The 20,411-nt window shown below is 34.6% G+C and overlaps 1 protein-coding gene across 2 annotated transcripts in view; it reads right to left on the bottom strand.

Annotated features, from left to right (window-relative positions):
* Window positions 1-330: 330 nt before the first annotated feature.
* Window positions 331-20,411, bottom strand: part of SP4 (Sp4 transcription factor) — an 80,219-nt gene continuing 60,138 nt past the window's right edge. Inside the window, exon 6 of one of the 2 annotated variants that reach the window (XM_026507285.4) lies at window positions 331-3,806. In XM_026507285.4, the coding sequence (XP_026363070.1) occupies window positions 3,559-3,806 (248 nt within the window). In that variant the 3' untranslated portion in view covers window positions 331-3,558. Of the gene's footprint in view, window positions 3,807-16,967; window positions 20,193-20,411 lie in introns of those variants that run through there. The other variant, XM_044387044.3, reaches the window with a different exon arrangement.

Here is a 20,411-nt window from a genome sequence, read left to right as displayed (position 1 = left end):
TAATTATGTTTTCATTTTTAGCTCTTCCTACAATTTCCTAACATTTATTGCTTAAAAATATTTAAGTAAAAAATGTCCCTAAATCAAATTTTAATTTCCATAAATGTCTACAGCAATGGCTACAAATTAACATGAAATCTGCATTGGTGTTCTTTGGCAGTATGTTCAGAGAAATGGTGACCAGATCTTAACACCAGGAATTATGAAGAGTTGCCAATACATTTTCTAATGAGAAGCATTTACTTCCTAGTGTTTATTGTGATAAGAAGGTTGATGCTTCAAATAATTTATTGCTGCTTTATAGTATACATAATTAAATGAAGAAACATGTTAAACTCAAGGGAATTTTTAATAGTTACTTGCAATTGTTATTGCAGGCAACAACTTGTACATGATTTTATTTCCAAATCCACAAAAAACAAATTTTATACAAATCAGCACTGTAAAAATGTCAATTACAGCCCCAGAGGCTTTGCTGGCAGAATAATTGTCTAAATTCTAGGATATGGGAAACAGGTCTTTTCTGGATTCATCTTTTTTTTTTTCATTTTCTTTTTTTTTTTTTTTACAAAAAAAATTTACAAGTGAAATGTTACTACAAAACTTTTTATAAGGAATTTTTGTAAAACATTTACATTTTACCATCAACTATTTCTGTTTTAAAATCATTATGTAGATTTAATACCCTATGCTGCACATCAATTTATGTGGGATGACAACTTAGTGACATGCATAAAAAAACACCACAAGGCATTAAAATGAAGACTTAAATACAAATATTGTTGCAATAAAACAGTTATAAAATTGAAAAATAGGACCTAAACATCATGCTTATCTAAGTTTGACAAATTAACTTTTTCTCCTAGATTACACACTTTTATTACTGCTCTCATGAGAGTGTGATAAATAATGACTTAACATCAAGTTCTAATGTAATCAGCAACACATACACAAACCTAACCAAAGAAAGTATACTGTAAGAAAAAACTATTCTAACACTGGAGTTCTACCATGATAAATACATAGCTTTGCACTGATAATTACAATAAAGAAAAGTTTTGTAACGGTGGCAAAGGGAATGAACAGTGAAATGCCATTAAATATGACTCTACTGCACATCTGTGCCCTATTACTTATAACAGCTATATCCCACTGAGTCAAATAAAGGACATTGAAATTTACGATTCTTATAAGACAGAAAAGTGGATTCAGAATGGTATGCAGAACAGACTGTCAAAATATTTCTAATTTCAGTGGTGAAATGTGCACCTGCTAACACAAATTAATATATTTTATATGCTATAAAGCTATCCAGATTCAGTTTGTTAAATTTATAATAGGCCTCATTGTTGATTAAAAAATAACTTCCATTTTTGATGAGCATACAGAGGTATGCATTAAAACTGGTTCATGGAATAATGGTGCAGAGAGCTCATACTTGGTATTAACAACAACAAAAAGTGTCACTTTGAGGAAACATGATTCAAACATTAGGAAAGTTTCTTTGCATAAAAAAATTTATAGCACTGATTGTGTAGCATAATGATAGATAAAATATATATTTGATGTTTCAGCTCCTATATAATAAAATTAAAATTAACACTACCAAATGCTCCTCTGTACCAAACAAAACAACAAACTGATTCTGATGTTTTAAAGCCAGATACATCAGTTGTTAAGAGTACATTAAATAAAATATACAAAACAATTTACAAAATCCAACTAAAATTTAAAGACTTTGTTACAAGTCTACAAAAGCTTTAAGAAACTTGAAATTTATAACCACAGTGTAAAAATTTTTTTCCTTTAATCTCAAAGCTTTTTTATACAAACTGAAAGCACAAAAGACCTTCAGTTTTATATAACGCTACAAAGGGCTGGCCTAAAGTGTACATAGTGTAAACAGTGATCATTACAGTATTTCTCCTTCATCAAAAATACAAGAAACATCACAATTTTGGAAGAGAATTCGCATGAGTAGTACTTCTCCTGAAATAATAGAGAATGCACAAGAAAACACGTACCTTTATTCAAACGGTCCCCAAACTAATAATATTAATAAACCAGGCAGTTAAAGATTTTAGTTTTCAAATGGTCAATTCCAATTCCATTATGTTTCCACGTAAATACATTTTCAAAGTAAGAGATATCTTACTAATACTTAAGCTGTTGGTATAATCCAAATTTTTTTCACGAGACTTTTGGCCATCTTTCCTATAAGATCCTTGCATAAACAATAAAATACAATTTTTTCCTTTAGTCATTTATTTGAACACTATTCTGATTTTTAAAAAATAACTTGCTTCATAATATCACATTGTTATATATTTGTTAGGCTGTCTTTTTAGGGAAAATTCAGTTATCGGCATAACATAAAGACACTTCTATGTTATAAATTTGTAACCAGCCTTCTAACACAGTTCTAGAAATAAACGAGATTGGCTAAATTTTAGTAGAGAGGAAAACGGAAATTGTAATGTAGTTAAAAGATAATTTTCTGCTGGCCTTAAAAAAAAGGTGTGATAATTCCTTCTTTGGCTACCGAGTCAAAGCATAAAGAATTCTGCACATTGTCAACATAACTCATATTTACAGAATATGAAACTACAGAATGATTTATACTCTATGCAAATATTTCCAATATAAACATTTAAAATGAATTTTGTGGTTCAACCTAGGGTTAGGAATATAATCAATCCTAACTTTAAAACCTTACATGTTAAGTTGCCTCATTTTATTTTTCTGAAGCTATTATGAGTTTTGTTTTAACCACCCTCCCCACCCCAGTTATTTTCCTAAGGTTTCAATCTAAAATTTAACCTAAAGTTTAGCTCTAAGTTCCTCTTGTGTCTCCAAATGGAGAAAGTAATTGGACTTCACTGATTGTCTGCATACACACTACTATAATGTAGTGGTAATAAAGATCTGAGCTGCATCTCAGATAACTTTTTTGGAACTTACCTAATTCAACTGTTGAAGAATTTCTAACATTTAGAAAAGACGGCCAAAACTATTTTCAGTTGATTTTCCAAAAACAAGCTAAGGAAATAAAGTATTATCCCTATCATCAGTTAACTATCTGTTTTCTGTGCTATAGGAAAAAAAAAACAACAAAAAACAAAAAACAACCCTACATAAAATTATTACTGACTGAATTTGTAACAAAGCACTTCCAAAAAAAAAAACCAAAAAAAAAAACAAGTCCAATTAAGGTCCAGCCTGCAAACTACTGAGGTCTGTCTTTTTAAACATGTTAACACACGATGTTAAGAGAGGGGGAAGATTCAGTTTAAGGATTATGTGATCTATACCCAAATAACTACAACTTATAGTATGGAGGAAATACTTTTCTATCTGTTTCCAGTACATCAGTTTGCTTTTTATATTTTTAAAAATTCAACACTTCACGTGTTGACCCAAAATCTTGGAATACTTAAAGAAGCCAAGAATGAAAACATGATTTCCTACTCTGTAATCCACTTGACCAGCCCATTTCCAGATTTTCAAAGGTGTGTAAACTTAAGTGCAGCACTAGAGGTCTCTGTTATAAATAACTTTTCAGAATTCTTCCATGTTGGTTGAAACATTGGGAGTTGCTGGGTTTGAATCTTGAGAAATGGCTGCAACTGTGACAATTCTTGGGGAGCCAAGCACCTCTGTAACAGATGAGTCCAGTTCTCCCGAGGTAACAATGGCAAGAGCTGTCCCACCACCTTTCTTATTCTGGTGCGTTTTGACATGTTTGGAGAGATGATCACTCCGCATAAACCTTTTGGAACATTCTGGGCATTCAAATCTCTTTTCACCTAAACAAACAAAAAAATAGTAAATGAAGTCATACACATTTTATTTAAATGAAATTATAATTTTAAATAATTTCTCTTCAGATCATACTATACTTTTGTTTAACTTTTGACTAGTTGCAAAATACTTTCTGTTTTTATTTTAAAATGCCAGCAAATAGGAGCACCTGGGTGGCACAGTCAGTTAAGCATCCACTGTTGGTTTTGGCTCAGGTCATGATCTCAGAGTTGTGAGATCAAGTCCCCGTGTTCGGCTCTGCGCTCAGCATGGAGTCTGTTTAAGTTTCTCTCTCCCTCTCTGCACTCTGCTTCCTGCTCTCTCTCTCTCAATAAATAAATGCTACCAAACAAGCAGTGCAGTACAGGAGGAAGAGCATATGACTGGAAATGAATGACCTGAGTTAAAGTCCTGATTCTTCTAAGGCCTAGAAATAAAAGCTGGAGCAAGTTAAGTAACCACTCAGTTTTCCCATCTACGAAATAAGAGGATTTCTAACAGATGATCCCAAAAATCTCTTTCAGGTCTAACAATATATAATGTTCAAGGCTTATGTCCACTCTTCCTTAAAAACCACTGTCTCCATTTCAATTATAATGCTTAGTGGCATAAACTATCTTAGAACTACTAAAATAAAATCAGTTAATAATTTAATACTGAACCGAGTTTCTTCACAAGGCAAAAATGAGTCAGGCAAATACTCCATTTCAGATTTAATAGCTTTGAGGTCTCACAGAATAAGGCTGTTAGGTTCTTGTATACAAAGTGATCCCTAAATATGCTCTCCTTAAGATGTAAGATAGTTCCACTGGAACTACTTCGCTATTCTGGAATAAATACTAAATGCTAACTAAAAAGAAAACAAGGGGCGCCTGGGTAGCGTAGTTGTTAAGCGTCTGCCTTCGGCTCAGGGCGTGATCCTGGCATTCCGGGATCGAGTCCCACATCGGGCTCCTCGGCTGGGAGCCTGCTTCTTCCTCTCCCTCTCCCCTGCTGTGTTCCCTCTCTCGCTGGCTGTCTCTCTGTCACATATATAAATAAAATCTTAAAAAAAAAAAAAAAAGAAAGAAAATAAGCATTTTACTTCTGTGTATAACAGGTGGAGTGCACAGAAGTTTGGTTAAGTGGTATATCATCACGTTCACAACGGATCAACTATTAGCGTTAGTCCTTCCCTCTAGAAATTGTTACTTAAGGGAAAGAAATGTTTTGCAAGTCTGAAACTAGAATTTCGGGGCGCCTGGGTGGCACACCGGTGAAGTGTCTGCCTTCGGCTCAGGGCGTGATCCCGGCGTTATGGGATCAAGCCCCACATCAGGCTCTTCTGCTAAGAGCCTGCTTCTTCCTCTCCCACTCCCCCTGCTTGTGTTCCCTCTCTCGCTGGCTGTCTCTATCTCTGTCGAATGAATAAATAAAATCTTAAAAAAAAAAAAAAAGAAACTAGAATTTGAATCTCAAGAAAATTCAGCTTGGCTGACTTCTTTCCTTAGCCCTGCATTTGACTTATCAGTAGAAAATCTATAATAGAAAATCTGTCCATACCAGATAATCCCCCTCTTCTTTGGGTTTGCTTTTATTTTTTAAAAAATTACACTGACAGTATTTTATTAAACTTTTCTCTTTCAGTCTTGGCTTAGGCAAAATTCTCAAAAACATTTGCATTTTCTGAATGCTGATACTTAGACAAGGGCAAAAAACGATTAAATGCGGGTTTAAGATTATGATCAATCTTGAATTCCTCCAACCTTTCAAGTCTCCCATTTTATTTCAAAAGAAAAATTCACAGCTTACAAATTTTAAGGCTAAAAGAAATCTTAAAAGATCTTATTTTACATTTTTCATTTTATAAATGAGTAAGCTGAGGCTCAGAAATTAATTAATCTTCTTGGGAATCATACAACTTATTAATATCACAGTGGGATTCAAGGCACTGTAATTCTGGTTTGGGCTTTTTATGCTAATCATCAAAGTGCAATTAGAGACCTCCTTTCTTTTATAGCAACAATGGCCAAGAATAATCAGAAAAAATCAGGCAGTGATGGCTCGAAGACATGAGATCATTTAGTAAGCACTGAATCAAATGGGTGATCAACCCGTGCATAGTAGCTGTTTATTAAGTCTTCATTAGCTGTGATGTTCATGAACTCAACCATTTTGAACAAATATTTGTACAACATCTACAATGTACCAGGGACTAGTGATACAAAAAAGAACAAGTGAGAGCCTGATACTTTAAGAAGATTCTATTATCTTGAGATAGTCATTTGCAACCATGTGGCGCTATCAGTATCAATTAAGAAATTCAAGTCACAGCCACTCTAGTGGCAAATTGTATGGGACATCATGGTGACATGGTTTGTATGTGGACCTTTTAGTCTGTCTACTTCTAACTGATGTGGGTGTCGATTAATTTTAAGCAATAAAAGTTGGCTAGAATCACAATTTAAGTAAATTACGTTGCACAATTAAACTAACATTAGGGAAATGACATTGCAGCTTGCTACCCTTTTCCACAAAGAAATGTGTTTTCTGTAGTTCCAGACAACTTCTAAATTTCTTACTGTTAGCAAACATTATCGTTACACTTTATCTCAAGGAGGTCAGAGTTCTTATACTAGTAGACTACAGTATCTTCCTTTTATTTACAATTATCTTAATTATTTTATAATTATTCTCAGGAGGTTAATACTTCTGCAATTAGTATAACTAATTATTGAAACTTGATTTTAGTTACTTATGACAAGCAGGAATGGCCCCCAAAGATGTCCATGCCCTAATCCTTGGAATTTGTGAATATGTTTTATTACATGGCAAAAAGGATGTAACCAAGATTACAGATGTTAATACAGAGAGATTATTCTGATTTACCTGAGTGGGCCCAATCTAATCACATGAGCTCTTAAAAGCTGAGTTTTCTTCAGCTGGAGTCAGAGTTGCAGCAGGAAAAATCAGAGAGATTAGACTTGAAAGGGACTTGACCTGCTATTGCCGGGAAGGTCCCACATGGAGAATATGACAAAGAATATGGACAGCTTCCAGGAGCAAACAACAGCCCCCAGCTGAAAGCCAGCAAGGAAACAGGGACCTGTGTCCTACAATAGCAAAAACAATTTGGTTGACAGTGTCGTTGAGTTTGGAAGCAAATTCTCTCCTAGAGCCTTTGATAAGGAATAGCCCTGCTTACACCTTGATTCTGACTTTGTGAGATGCTAAGTGGATGACCCAGGCCAAGCCTATTCAGATTTCTGACTTAAAGAAATTGTTACAATAAATGTGTGTTCTTTTAAGGTGTTAAATTTGAGATAGTTTGTTACGGCAGCAATAGAAAACTAAGAGTTATAGAAGCTATAATCTTGAAAAAATTAAGGCCTAATAAGGAAATAAATGATAACTGAACTATTACATGATCCAAAATCTGTGAAGTATCTTCATTACAAGTATCCAAAGCATGTCAAGGACAAATCCCAAATTTAATTCTGGTTTAATAAACTAAGTATAGAAAAAAGAACTGCTTGGGGTACCCGGGTGGCACAGTTGGTTAAGCATCCGACTCTTGGTTTCAGTTCAAGTCATGATCCCAGGGTTGTGGGATTGAGCCCCAAGTCAGGCTCTGTGCTCAGAGCGGAGTACCGCTTGAGATTCTCTCTCCCTCTCCCTCTGTCCCTCCCACTCACGCTCTCTCTCCCTCCTACTCATGCTCTGTCTCCCTCTCTTAAATAATAAATAAATCTTAAAAAAAAGAAAAAAGAATTACTACTTTGACCTAAGTTATTAGAGAATGCCATTTTATATTACATGATTGTTAAAATATAGTAGTCTTTTAAAAGGACTTAAATAGAAGATTCATATTTAGAAACTACATTAGATTACTTCCTAGCATATTACAAGTAATTTCTCTCAAAAAAGCTGCTGAGATTTTCAATGGAATCACAGGTTTGAATAAATGCAATAAATCAGATCTCTTAAGCTTTATTTATCTGAAGTACCATCAAAAGCCAACTATCTTGATGTCAGATTTGCCTGTAATCTGGTTTACAACATGTTGCCCTCAAATCAAGCTAATACAATGTACAAAACATACTTTATGAATTAATGTTATTTCTGTTTGTCATAACATATTTACAAATTAAAGTTAATTTTTAACATTTATATTTATAAAGTAAAATTTACAAATTAAAATTAATTTCAGGAGCAAATGAAGTGACTATATTAGTTTCCCTGGGCTTTTGTAAGAAAGTAACACAAACTGGGTGGCTTCAAACAATAGATATTCTCTCACAGTTCTGGATGCTAGACGTCCAAGATGAAGGTATCGGTGGGACACTGCTCCCACCAAAGAGTCTAGAGAAGAAGCTTCCCATGCCTCATCCTAGCTTTGGTGACTTCTGGCCATCCTTGGCATTCAGTGGCTTGCAGCAGCATCTCTCCAATCTCTGCCTCTGTCCTCACAAGGCCTTTCCCCCTGTGTCTCTGTGTCTTTTTCCCTTCTTACAAAGGCATAAGTCATTGGATTTAGGCCCCACTAGGTCCTAAACCTTAGGCACTAGGCATGGTATGACCTCATCTTTAATTTAATCTGCAAAAAAACCTATTTTCAAATAAAGTCGTAGTCACCACGGATTAGGACTTGAACATCTCTAAAAGACACAATTCAACTCACTACAGGGACACCTTTAAATGTCTACATTTGTTATAGCTAACTAAAAAACACACCCCTTGGCTCATGAATAACTTTCACCAAATATTCATTTGTAGCACATATAGTTGACCTTGGAACAACAAGGGGTTAGAAGCACTGACCGCCCCCTCCCATACCTGCACAGCTGAAAATTTGTGTGTAACTTTTCACTACCCCAAAACTTAACTACTAATAGCCTACTGTTGACTGGAACCCTCACCAACTGCACAGTCAATTAACATGTATTTTGTGTTATATATATTATATACTGTATTCTAATAATAAAGTATATTAGAGAAAAGAAAACATTACTAAGAAAATCATAAGGAAGAGAAAATGCATTTGCAGTACTTTAGAGTATTTAAAAAAACCAAATCCACATATTAGTGGACCTGCACAGTCCAAACCTGTGCTATTCAGGGGTCAACTATATATAATTTTTTAGTAACAGTAACAACTTTTATAACCCTCATTAAAGAAGTAATTTTTTGATTTAAGAAGCCTAGTTACTCAAACTGGGAGTCTTTTTGGATCCCTTAAATCCTCCCCCTCCAACACCTTCAACTTATTAGTCCCTCCTGGATACTCTTTTTTTTTTACCTACCCAACCTAGAATATCTAAGTGAATCTTTTCTTGAGTACCTCAATTCTATCTTTACCTGTGGATAAAAGTAAATTAAAAGGGGGAGCAATGATAATGTCCAAGAAGTCACATGGCTTAAATTTTCTTGAAGTAGAAGAACTGGGAGTAAAGGGAGGTTGAGTGGGAAGGGCAATGGAAATAAGTCTTAAATATTTTTAAGTAATCTCTGCCCAACACAAGGCTCAAACTTACAACCCCAAGATCAAGAGTCACACACTCCACCAATTGAGCCAGCCAGATGCCCCAACAAGATTTAGATAATTATTAAAATAATGAGTAATCTCACCAAAAAAATAGGAATGAGATGTTATTCTGATTGATGGGCTGATATTTGAGACTATGACTTTATAGGTACATCAATTTGCATAATGAGTAATTTTTCACTTTCTTCTTCAGCAATTCTCTATTGAATATAGAAATCATTTGATCAATTTTATCACAAATGCTTTTTTAAAGCAATCTTATTTACTCCAATACTTTTAACTATGAACTATAAATGGATAATGGCATCCAGATCCAGATTCCTAAATCCAACTGTGAATTCCATATCTCTTAGATGTGCCATACACATCATTCAACATGTCACAAACAAAATTCATCACTGTTTATTAAAGAAAAATGGCTGAATCTTGATTAGAACAGCAAATTTTATGGTATTTTAACTTTCCCAATTCTATTTTAAACTCCCCAGAAGCCTAGCAGCTACCAGAGGGAGCAGAACAGAGCTGGAACTCTTTCGAAACCTCATTTCCAAGGAATTATCATTATGTGATCTGGCTAGTGGTTCTTTGGAAGACCTCAATTAAAAGATTATTAGATTGAACCTGACCTGGAGGCAGTCCAATGTGAAAAGTCTTTTTCTAAAGACAGAAAGGAATGTGTTTTTGTTTAAAACAATTGTAGGTAAGTGTTTTAACTTCACGGATGCCCGGGGCAAAGGATAATACTTGGGACAAACAATAAAAAGACTAAACAAAAAGCTTAAAAGGAAAAACTGGGAGATAAAACATCCATAGTGGCTTTGAAAAGTTCTGGCATACTCCTTGGAATCTAGATGACCACATACATGCTTTAAAGCTGTGAGCATGCTCAGGAAAGACTTGAGAAGGCCCAAACACTCATGTGTGCTTAACCATTGAGGGTCTGCATATATAGGAAGTGAAGGCTAAGGCAGAGTTGTCAATCGTCTGAGTGCTGAAGGCCATTCCAACATATACACAAAACCTCTCAGCAAGAGGGAGAGACTTATTGATCCAAAGTATTTAAGAATATCTGCAGAATATTTAAGAATATTTGCCGAAAGGATAGCTGAATACTTCCCAAATCAATGAAAAACATTAATGTACACATTTAAGAAGCTCAATAAGCTCCAAGTAGGTTAAATGCAGTGAGATTAACACTGAGACATATCATAAACTGCTTAAAGTCAAAAACAAAGAGACGCTACAAAACAGCAAGAGAAGTGATGCATTCACCTACAAGGGATTGTCAAATAATAATAGCTATTTCTTATCGGCATTCATAGAGGCCAGAAGCAGTGGGATGACACAAGATGAAAGGAAAATCTTGTCAACCAAGAATTCTACATAGAGCAAAACTATCTTTCCAAAATGAGCAGGGGGGGTACCTCGGTGGTTCAGTCAGTTGGGTGTTTGACTCTTGATTTTGGCTCAGGTTGTGATCTCAGGGCCGAGGGATTGAGCCCCACATTGGGCCACTCATTCAGCAGGGAGTCTGCTAGAGATTCTCTCCTTCTGCCCCTACACCCCCAGTGCTCGCACGCTCTCTCTCTCTCACACATAAACGAATCTTTAAAAGAGATGAGGAGAAATTCAGACATTCCCAGAGTAATAAAAATTGGAAGAATTTATTGCTAGCAAATTTGCACCTAGATTATTTTAAGATGTGAATTGTAATCCCCAAAGCAGGCAACCACTAAGAAAATAAAATATTATATTAATATTATAGAGAAATGACAAGAGGATTAAAATAATACACGAGGAATATTTAACACCAAATGCTAATAAAAGAGGAATACAGGAACAAAAAAGACAGAAGACATGTAGAAAACAAATACCAAAATGGTGTAAGTCCTCATCAGTAATTGCATTAAATGTGAATGTATTAAATGTTCCAATTAAAAGGCAGGCTGCCAGAATGAATTATAGAAAAATATGATCCAACTATACACTGTCTAAAAGAGGCTTGCTTTAAACTCAAGACATGAATAGGCTAAAAGTAAAAGGATGGAAAAAAGATGTACCATGCAAAAGACAGCTGAAAAAGTTATAAATTAATAACAAACCAATATGATAAAAATAGTTACTACAGACAAAAGGACATTAGAGTGATAAAAGACTCACCCCATCAAGAAGATAAAGCAATTATAAATATATATGCACCTAACGACAGAGCCCCAAAATAAACAACCATAAGAAACAAAACAGAGACTGAAGGGAGGTAGATAATTCTACAATATACTTATCCTTTTCCTGTAGTCTCCATTTCAACTGGTAGGAGTTATCACTGGTACCTATCATCTCTTTTCTCACATTTAATAATCACCAAGTCCTGTCAATTTTATTACACAATCATTTCTTGACTTGGTCCAAAATACTCTTACAACTTTTGTTCTAGTCAGGATCTTGACAACAATCCCTATTGTTTTCACTAAATGGTCTCAAAATTATTCCCTATAAATCTATTCTCCCTACAAATACCAAATGGTCTAAAATAAAAAGATGACCAATCTGATTAACTGCTGAACACTTTCAGTTCCGCATTTCCTAAGGCTGTGGAAAAAACAAAATAGTTTATAACATACAATGGTAACTGACCTCTGCCTTTTTTTTTTTTTTTTTTTAATCTGTTGTCACAAATATTATGGTTCCAAACACTGAACTGCTTGCAGGACCTGACATATGATACTTTTTTTTTTTTTTGGTAGGAATTGGATTCTAGTTCAGGACAAAAATTTTGATTCTGCTCTACCTACCAGCCACATAACTTTGGGCAACTTCTCTCTCCATTTCTCATTTTCTTCCATTTTTAACTAGGAATAACAGAGATACCTATTTTGTGTTACTGTTCAAAGGATTAAATGAGAAAATCAATGAAAAAAAAAAACATTTAGAAAAATCCCTGCACAATGAAAGGACTCAGAAATGTTAGCTGTGACTGTTATTTCCTGTCTGAATTTGCTTATTCTACTGCTCCCATGGCTCATTCTTACTCATCACTAATCACTCAACTTGGCTCAAGGAACTAAGTTTGGGCCTTAGTAAAGAAATTAATCAAATTCCCAAGACTTCAGTTTAGTCCTTATTTATAAAATGATAGAATTGCACAAAATCATTTTTAGGAATTCGTCCGGCTCTAAATACTATTATCCTTGGAAGAGTTAAGAGAAGTGCTGTATACACTCTGGAAAACAGTATGGAGGTTCCTCAAAAAGTTGAAAATAGAGCTACCCTACAATCCAGCAATTGCACTACTGGGTATTTATTTCAAAGATACAAATGCAGTAATCTGAAGAGGCATGTGCACCCCGATGCTTATAACAGCAATGTCCACAACAGCCAAACTATGGTAAGAGCCCGGATGTCCACTGACAGATGAATGGATAAGATGTGGTGTGTGTATATATATATATATATATATATATATATATATAATGGAATATTATGCAGCTATCAAAAAATGAAATCTTGCCATTTGCAACAACGTGGATGGAACTAGAGGGTATTATGCTAAGAGAAATAAGTCAATCAGAGAAAGACAATTATCATATGGTCTCACTGATATGTGGAATTTGAGAAACAAGGCAGAGGATCACAGGGGAAGAGAGGAAAAAATGAAACAAGATGAAACCAGAGAGGGAGACAAACCATAAGAGACTCTTAATCTCAGGAAACAAACTGAGGGTTGCTGGAGTGGGAGGGGGTGGGAGGGATGCGGTGGCTGGGTGATGGACACTAGGGAGGGTATGTGCTATAGTGAGTGCTGTGAATTGTATAAGACCTGTACCCTGAAACAAATAATACATTGTATGTTAATAAAAAAAAAATTAGTGCTGTATGATACTGCAGCATATATATGAGGTGAAAAGAAAATGGTTTTGGATTCTCAAAAAAAAAAAAAAAAGAAAAATCTCTCTTCCATTTTACATTACAATTTCTCAAAAATGAGTTTGTCTCCCACGTTAAAACCTTGTTTTCTTTTATACAAAGTAAAATTATTCTTTTTGGGACACAGCTCTATGAGTTTTGACAAATGTATTAAATCATTTAGTTATCACCAATATAAAAATATGGAAGTTGCTATCTCTTCCAAAAATTCCTTCACGATGCCTCTTTATAGTTGAATTCTTTTTTCCCTTATGCCCTAGAAAACAATAATCTATTCTCTGTCTCTACGGTTTTTATTTTTCCATATATTGTCATACATAAATGGAATCATACAATAGGTAGCCTTTTGATGCTTGGATCGTTCACTTAACGCATCTGAATTTCATCATTGTGGTTGTGTATATTAATATTTCATTCCTCTATGTTGGAGAGCAGTACTCCGTTGTATAGATATATGTTGGTTCACCAACTGGCCCTGTACACAAAGGGTAAGGAGGAAATAAGAGAGGCACACCATTCCACATTGGTAGGTGGCAATTTTTACTTACAAGAAAGGAAACTTACTTAGGAGGCTTGTTTTGGAAGGCCACCAGATGAATATATCTCTACCTCTACCTGCCATATCTTAAAAGTTTACATACAGGTCTTAACTGCATTCAGTCACATACACTGTCCAGATGGATTCAACATCTTTCTCTCTTAAGGCTACATCCTTCTAACAGCTCCCATTATGGGAGCAGCGGGCAGAAAGTATATTCCAAGGAAAGGGGAGGGAGTGAGAAGCCTCTGATTACTCAGGACCAGCTCGCAGGTCAACCAGGATTACCTCCTTCAGCAATATATCACAGTTCTTTAACCATTCAACCAGCTGAAGAATATTTGGCTTGTTTCCAATTTGGGGTCATTATAAATAAAATCTGCTATACACACACACACACATATATTTTTTTTGTGTGTGTGTGAACATAGTTTTTGTTTCCTTGGGGTGAATACATACTCAGGAGCGGATTGCTAGGTCATATCCTAAGTATATGTTTAACTTTCATAAGAAAATTCCAAAATGTTTTCCAAAAATACTGTGCCATTTTGCATTCCCACCACCTTGGCATTCTTGCTGGTACTTCTAATTATCAGGATTTTGGTGTCCTTGTTTTTAATTTTAGCCATTTTAAATAGATGTATACTGGTTATTTTGTTGCAATTTTAATTTGCATTCCTTAAATAAAGGTGATATGAAATATCTTTTCATGTGCTTGTCAGATGTATATCCTCTTCAGTGAAATGTCCAAATCCTTTGCCAATTTTTAAAAATTGGGTTGTTTACAAATTGTTGAGTTTTGAGAATTCTTTATATATTCTGGATGAAAGTACATTGTCAGATATGTTTTTTCAAATATTTTCTCAGTCTGTGCCTTAAGTTTCGTTTTCTTAACAGAATCTCTAACAGAGCAAAATTTGGTAGTTTTTATCAAGTCTAATTTATCAGTTCTTTTATGGATTGTGCTTTTGGTGTTATATTAAAAACTCTAGCATATCCAGGGTCACAAAGATTTTTATATTTTATTCAAAAAGTTTTATACTTTCGGGTTTTAGTCTGAGTAATTTTGAGTCAGTTTCTGTAAAAGATATGAGGTATGTAGCTCAAAGTTCTTTTTCTGCATGCAGCTGTCCAATTCCTCCAAACCATTTATTGAAATGACTACTCTTTCTCCCTAAAATTATTTTTTGCATGGTGTGGGTCAATTTCTGAATTCTCTATTTGGTCTTATCTATATGTCCCTTTTTTTCACCAAAACCTCACAGCATTGAAACACTGTAGCTTTATAGGAAAAAAAAATCATTTAGTGTCAATCGGCTAACTTTTTGTATTTCTTTCAAAACTGTTTTGACACCCTAATTGCTTTGCCTTTCATATAAATTTTAAAATCAGTTTGCTAATATCTACAAAATACTGCTGTAATTTTGAAAAGGACTGCAACTTAATCTGTATATATATCTGGGAGAACTGATATCAAAACAATACTGGGCCATGGAATCCACTCACATGGTATATGTCTACATGAATGTAAATCATCTTTAATTCTCTCATCAATATTTAGTTTTCAGTATAACTTGCATATATTTTGTTAGAGTTACAGCAAAGTGTTTTACTCTTTTCACCCTATTAAAAATGACACTATTTATTAAGCTACTTGTATACAGTTGTTCACTGTTAGCATGCAGTAAGACAATTCCTTGTGTTTATTAACCTTGTATCTTGCAATCTTGCCAAACACTTATTAGTGTGAACAGCTTTCTTGCAGATACCAGGGTGTTTCTAAATAGACAACCAGGTTGTCTGCAAATAAAGACACTTGTTTCTTTCATTAGAATCTGTGTTGTGTCTTTTTCTGCTTTATTGCACTAAGTAGGACTCCCAGTACCTGGGTGAAGAGAGTGATTAAAAATCGGTTATCTTGGGGCTCCTGGGTGGCTCAGTTGGTTAACTGTTCAACTCTTGATCTAAACTCAGGTCTTGATCTCAGGGCTGTGAGTTCAAACCCTGTATTGGGCTCTATGCCAACTTAAACAAAAATCAGACATCTTTGCCTTGTTCCTGATCCTATGGATAAGTAATTAGGTCCTTCATCAGTCAGTATGATGCTAACTGTAGTATTTTAACAAATGCCCTTTACTTGGTTAAGGATATAACCTTCAATTCTCAGTATGTGAGAAATTTTATCAAACTGAATGCAGATTTTTCCCCAAATACTTTTTGTATACATATTTAAGTAATCATGTGATTTTTTTTCCTTCTCTTGTTCATATGATAAATTACATCAACAGATTGATTGTGGAATGTTCAATCAGCCTTTCATTCCTGGAATAAACGAATAAACACAACTGAGTCATGATACATTATTCTTTTAATATATCACTGGACTTGGTTTGCTATTTTGGTTGAGGATTTTGACATTTGTATTTACGAGGATACTGGTCTGTTAAGTTTTTTTTTTCCCCCTTAGTAATGTCTTCATCTAGCTTTGGTATCATGGTAATGAAGGCCTCATAAAACAGTTAACAATGTTCCTTCATTTATTCTCTTAAAAAGACTGTGGAGATTTAGTATCATTTATTACTTAATAAAGAATTTTGCAATAAAACCATCTAAGCCTAGGGTTTTTTTGTCGAAAGTTTTTCGCTAAAATTCAATTTCTTTAATAGATATAGTACTATTCATGGTATCTATTTCTTCTTGACCAAGTATTGGTCAATTGTGTCTTTTAAGGAGTTGGTCCATTTCACTCAAGTTCTCTAATTCAGAGTGTAGAGTTATTCATAGCGTTCCTTTATTACTGCATTGTCTATAGGGGGCTAGTGATATCCCCCTCTTCCTTTTTTTTTTTTTTTTAAGATTTTATTTATTTATTTGACAGAGGGAAAGACAGCCAGCAAGAAAGGGAACACAAGCAGGGGGAGTGGGAGAGGAAAAAGCAGGCTCCCAGTGGAGGAGCCCAATGCAGGGCTCGATCCCAGAACACTGGAATCACTCCCTGAGCCGAAGGCAGATGCTTAACGACTGAGACACCCAGGTGCCCCCCCTTCCATTCCTAGCACTGATTGATAAATTTCCTTGGCCAGTCTAGCTAAAGACTTATTAATTCTATCTTTTCAAAGAAAAACAGATTTTGGTTTGACGGCTTTTCTCTATTACGTCATTTTTCTATTTTCAATTTCATTTATTTGTCCTATTTATTGCTTCCTAACTTCCTATTCTGCGTTTAAATTCACTTCTTTTCTAGTTATTTAAGTTAGAAACTTATTCTACTTAAGAATTACTAACTAAGGGACTACTGGGGGGCTCAGTTGGTTAAAAGCGTCTGCCTTCAGCTCAGGTCATGATCCTGGGGTCCTGGACTGAGTACTGCACTGAGCAGGGAAGCCTGCTTCTCCCTCTGCCTGCTGCTCCCCCTGCTTGTGCGCTCTCTCTCTCTCTTTCCCTGGCAAATAAACAAATAACTAAAATCTTTTTAAAAAATTAAAGAATTATTGACTAAAACATTTGTTACTAATAAAAGCACTTACTGCCATAAATTCCCTCCAAGCACTCTCATACCTACATCCCACAAATTTTGGTATGTATTTTCATTCAGGTGAAAATATTTTCTAATCTCCCTTAAGATATCCTCTTGACCCACAGGGTTAATCAGAAATGTGGTGGTTAATTTCCAAAATTTGGAATTCTCAGTTATTTTTGCTACTGACTTCTAGTTTAATTCTATTATGATCTGAGAATATACATTGTATGATTTCTATTCTTTTAATTTGTTAAGATGTAACTTATGGCACAGAACATGGTTTATCTTCCAGAATGTTTCATGTACTTATGAATAAAATTAAGTATTCTGTTGCAATTGGCTTGAGTACTCTATGAATGTCAATTAGGGCAAACTGATAACATTCTATACCCTTCCTACTTTACTGTCTACTTGTTGTATCAATTACTAAGAAAAGACTGTCAACTCTACAAGAGTAACTGTGGATTGCTTTATTTTACCTTTTAGTTCTGTCAGTTCTTGCTTTATATATTTTAGAGCTCTGTTGTTAGGTGCCTATTACAATTAGAATTGTTATCCCTTCATGTAAAGCAAGCTATTCCATCATTATAGAATGTCTTGTTGTTATCTAGTACTTTCCGTTGTTTTATGAAGTCTATTTTGTGTGTTATATTAATATAGCAACTTTAGTTTTCTTTTGATTAGTCTTTGTATGGCATGTATGTTTTTTCTATCCTTTTTAATTTATCCACATGATAATATTTAAAGTGGTTTTTTGGTACACAATATATAATTTCGTCTTTTTTAATGCAACCCAACAACCTCTATCTTCTAATTGTTAGGTTTAGACCATTAACATTATACGTAATTACTGATTTGACTAGATTTAAGTCCATTATTTTGTTGTCTGTTTTCCATTTCTGTCCTCTGTTTTTCATTTTTGTTTTTCCCTTCCCTCCTTTCTTTTGGCTTATTTGAATATTGTTTAGCATTCTATTTTATTTTATTCCCCTTTCCCCCCTGAATCTCTATTTTTGGTAATTGATAAAGGGATTACAATATACATAGCTAACTTTTCACAATACATAGACATTGTGTTCTATATTTTCACACTAAAACAAAGAAGCTTTTCAACCATACAGGTTTCTTTACTCTCCCCACTTTACTTTATATTTACCAAATATATTATATTTGCATACATTGAAAATCCACCACTAAAATTTTTACATTAAACAAACATATTTTTTAAAAATTTAAGCAGAAGAATAATAGCCTGCTATATTTAACCAGGTATTTACCATTTATTTTGTTCTTCCATATTAAATTCCCAATTTCCCTTTGGTGTCATTTCTCTTCAGCCTAAAAAACTTCTTTAAGCATTTTTTTTTGGAGCAGATATGATGACAAGATATTCTTAGTTTCTCTTCATCTGAAAATCCCTTTGTTTTGCCTTTCTTATTGAGGACACTTTCACTGGATATAAAATGCTGAGTTGGCAATTATTTTCCTTTTCTGTCCTCCATAGTTTCTGAAGAGAAATCATTCATCATTCAAATTTGTATTCCTCTATACATAATGTGTCATTTTCTTTAGGCTCCTTTTCAGATTTTTTTCTTTATTTTTTAGCAGACTGATTTTCATGTATCTGGGCATGACCTCTTGTCAATTCCTGTTTTGGATTCAATAAGCTTCTTAAATCCATAATTTACACCAAGGACATCTCAGCCATATTTCATCAAATATTTTTCTACATTAATCTTTTCCTCCTTTTCTTTTGGGATTCAAATGACACTAATTTTGTAAGTTCGTTCCACAGTTCCGAGACCCAGTTAATGTTTTCCCCTTGATCTTTTTCTTCTTTTGTCTTCAGACTCTATAATTTCTAGTGATCTGTCTTCAACTTCAGTGACCCTTCTGTTATATCTATTTGCTGTTAAGCACACATAAGGAATTTTTAACTTTGCATAATCCATTTTTTTTCAGTTCCAAAATCACCATTTAATTTTTAGAGCTTCAATTTTGCTTCTGAAAACTTCTCCCTTTCTTTTTATTTCACATATGTTTACCTTTACTCCATGGCTGATGGTTATAACAGCTGCTTTATAGTCACTCTCTGGTAATTCCAACATGTGGATCATCATCACATAGTCAGATTTACTTGGGTTCACAGTATGTTGAATAATTTTGGGTTGTATCCTAGACATTTTGGATATTAATGTTGTGGTGACTCTGGGCCATGTTAAGGAATCTTCTGGGGAAGTTCAGTTTTTGTTTTAGCAGGTAACTGACCCATTCAATTTCAGACTAGTTCTATCTTGCCTTCTTTGGGCATGAGTTCCAATATTAATTCATTTTCAAGGACTTTGTTATGTTTAGGTCTGCTCAGCACATGCTGGCAATTAGGTGATGGTTTATAAGACAGTTCAGTTCTTGAAGCCTTCACTATGTTTCTTTGGGTCTGTTCTGTGCATGTGCAGCTCAGGAGTGAGCCCAGAATTTTTGTTCCATTAATGAAATTAGGAATCACTTTCTACAGTCTCTGCAAAATTTCCCTCATGCTCTCAACCCCCAGGTGTCCCTTCTTCTTGGTTCCTCTGGCCAGAAAGCCAGAATTCTTGAGGCTTCCTATGCCATTCTGCACATATATATGACTGCCATAACCTTCAGAGTAAAATGGCAAGAGAAAAATAATAGTGATTCCCTCATATTCAAAGGACAAGAACGTTCTGGGTTTCTTTGGCCAGATATATGGATATTTTCTCAGGTTTTTAGGTGTCTCTGCTGCCACTACTGCAGCAAAATGTACAAAGAAGGCTGGCCTCAGAGCACAGGGGCCTCTTTTCTCAGTCCTCTGGCTGGATATATATGGTGTTTACACCTGCTATTCAGTGCCCACAGGGTCAATGCTAGGAGACAAAGGAGGAAAAAAATCCTGTGAAACTAACTTGTGTTATGTAATGTTATACAAATTTTGATTGCATCAAATTTCTGCAGACTAGAATAGAGATTATTAAGGAAGAGGATATATCTAGAAGAGAGCCAATTTGTCTTCTGTAGAATTATGTAGAAGTCTCAGACTCAAAATGGTGAGAGGGAGATATAAAACATACAATAGTAAATTACAG

This window comes from Ursus arctos, unplaced genomic scaffold (assembly GCF_023065955.2).
Source record: "Ursus arctos isolate Adak ecotype North America unplaced genomic scaffold, UrsArc2.0 scaffold_3, whole genome shotgun sequence".
Taxonomy (NCBI): domain Eukaryota; kingdom Metazoa; phylum Chordata; class Mammalia; order Carnivora; family Ursidae; genus Ursus; species Ursus arctos.
This window is presented reverse-complemented; position numbering and strand designations above follow the sequence as displayed.